Source organism: Populus euphratica, unplaced genomic scaffold, assembly GCF_000495115.2.
Source record: "Populus euphratica unplaced genomic scaffold, PopEup_1.0 scaffold111.1, whole genome shotgun sequence".
NCBI classification, from domain to species: domain Eukaryota; kingdom Viridiplantae; phylum Streptophyta; class Magnoliopsida; order Malpighiales; family Salicaceae; genus Populus; species Populus euphratica.
The window spans coordinates 691,104-692,951 of record NW_011499877.1 but is presented as its reverse complement, the minus strand read 5'-3'; the positions used below and the strand labels follow the sequence as shown (position 1 = coordinate 692,951).

The 1,848-nt window shown below is 33.3% G+C and overlaps 1 protein-coding gene across 1 annotated transcript in view; it reads right to left on the bottom strand.

The window, feature by feature from the left end:
- Window positions 1–1,848, bottom strand: part of LOC105128657 (spermidine synthase 1-like) — a 7,391-nt gene extending 5,543 nt beyond the window's left edge. The window contains exons 1-3 of the mRNA XM_011030421.1: window positions 1,632–1,848; window positions 476–555; window positions 255–377 (exon numbers count right to left, since the gene is read on the bottom strand). Coding sequence (XP_011028723.1) covers window positions 255–377; window positions 476–555; window positions 1,632–1,848 — 420 coding nt within the window. The remainder of the gene's footprint in view (window positions 1–254; window positions 378–475; window positions 556–1,631) is intronic.

Genomic DNA, 1,848 nt, shown 5'->3' with positions numbered 1-1,848 from the left:
ACAATCAAGCATAAATTAATAAGAAAATAACAATTGTTTTTCATTTTTTCTATATTTTGTATTTTTAAAATAAGTTTATAATTTAAATAAAGAACAATTGATAGTAACAAATAAATAAAAAGTTGGCCAAAAGTCTCGATAATATTTTTATACATTTTGATAAGAAAACAAATAGCTCGTACGTATCTACGTTTTCCTTTTAGTATATTAATGGAATGATCTTTGTCTGCAAGAATGAAAATAATATAAAGTACCTTCTTAGGGTTTGGAATTGAACAGAGGGGGAGGTGAGTTATCATTTCTTGGTAAGCAAACTCATCCATCTCCGCCAGTTGAAGAGAGCCGTTCAAGATAACAACCTTGCCACGAGCTGACGACTACAATCATAATCAAACATGACATTTTGCAATTAATAGCAAAAATGTAAAGCTATATATATATATAAAGATTTTCTCTCGAAAAAAATAGCTAGTACCTCAAATACAAGAAGATCTTGGCTACACTCTGATTTCCCATGAAACATGATCTTTTCAATCTTGTACAAGGACGCCACTCCTGTAAAATATTAAAAGAATGAAGAATATATATATATATATATCCTTGTGAAAAGCTGTTACACCCTACATTGCGACGACCTTAAAAATCTACTATCCTAGTTTCTCTCGGTTCCCTCCTACTCAGGATGAAGGAGATGATAATAAAGGCATGACGTTTGGAATCAGCCTCAAACCTCGATATTTTTTTAATTAAATTCTTGATTTAGATATTAAAACTAATTTAAAATTTCATTAAATCTCAAAACCTTTAATTTATGTTGTCTTGCTTAAATTTTAATATATTATTCATTTTTATTATTTTATATACATTTATTTTTAATAAAATAGGAGGAGTCAAAAATTAAACTACAATAAAGCTGAAAACAATTTCTACGCGCGTCGGAGAGAAACTCTGGGCTGAAATTCATAACAGAAATTAACAGTTTTATAACACTGAAGAAAAAGGAAAGATTGCGCCTAGCTAGTGAAGATCTTGGTCATCTTAGATACAAAAACCCCTCACTTGAGCCTAACTCTCCCGATTGGATATTCCACAGATCTTATGGATTTCGTCATGTTTTGGTCACACGATTTCGTCGGATCACACAAACCTGACGAATTTTATAGTCCAACAAAACCAGATCTTACCTAAATTTGATTTGATTCTAGTCAAATCAGGTTAAAATTCAGAGAGCAATGCCGATGAATTAAATGAAATTATTATCAGGATGCTTTTTATCCAGGGAAAAGAGAGAAGAAGAAGGGTGGGACTCATGCACCCAAATTGGAGTCCTTTCTTATTTTTACTTTTTCAAAGTATCCTCCCAAATGCTTTGGGAATAGTGCATGTTGAAGGATATGGCATGACCTCAGATAAATCCAAACAATAACAGTTAACAGTCGTCATCACACCGCAAAGTAAAGAACATGCTGAACCCTTGTTCACATTTATAAACTGTTTATTGTACCTAAAAAGAGAGCCAAATCTAAAGTAGAGCAAATGTAATGAAGAGCATTAATTCTTTGTCACCTTGGAATCTAGAGGATTCTTTCAACCCGAAACAAAGCTTATCAGATGAAGAACACATTAATTACCTGGATATCCAGGAGAAACATCAACATACCATCCGGGAATTGCAAGAGACGTTTCACCATGAAGCTCATGATTCTCCATTTGACGAGCAGCTGCTAAAGAAGATAGGATAGTGCTCTTAGCATCATGACTGGCTGCCTTACGATCTTCCTTCAGCCCCCTGACATGTAATGTGTCATAAGATTCAGTATAAGCGAAGCCATTATTCTCTCTATCCAT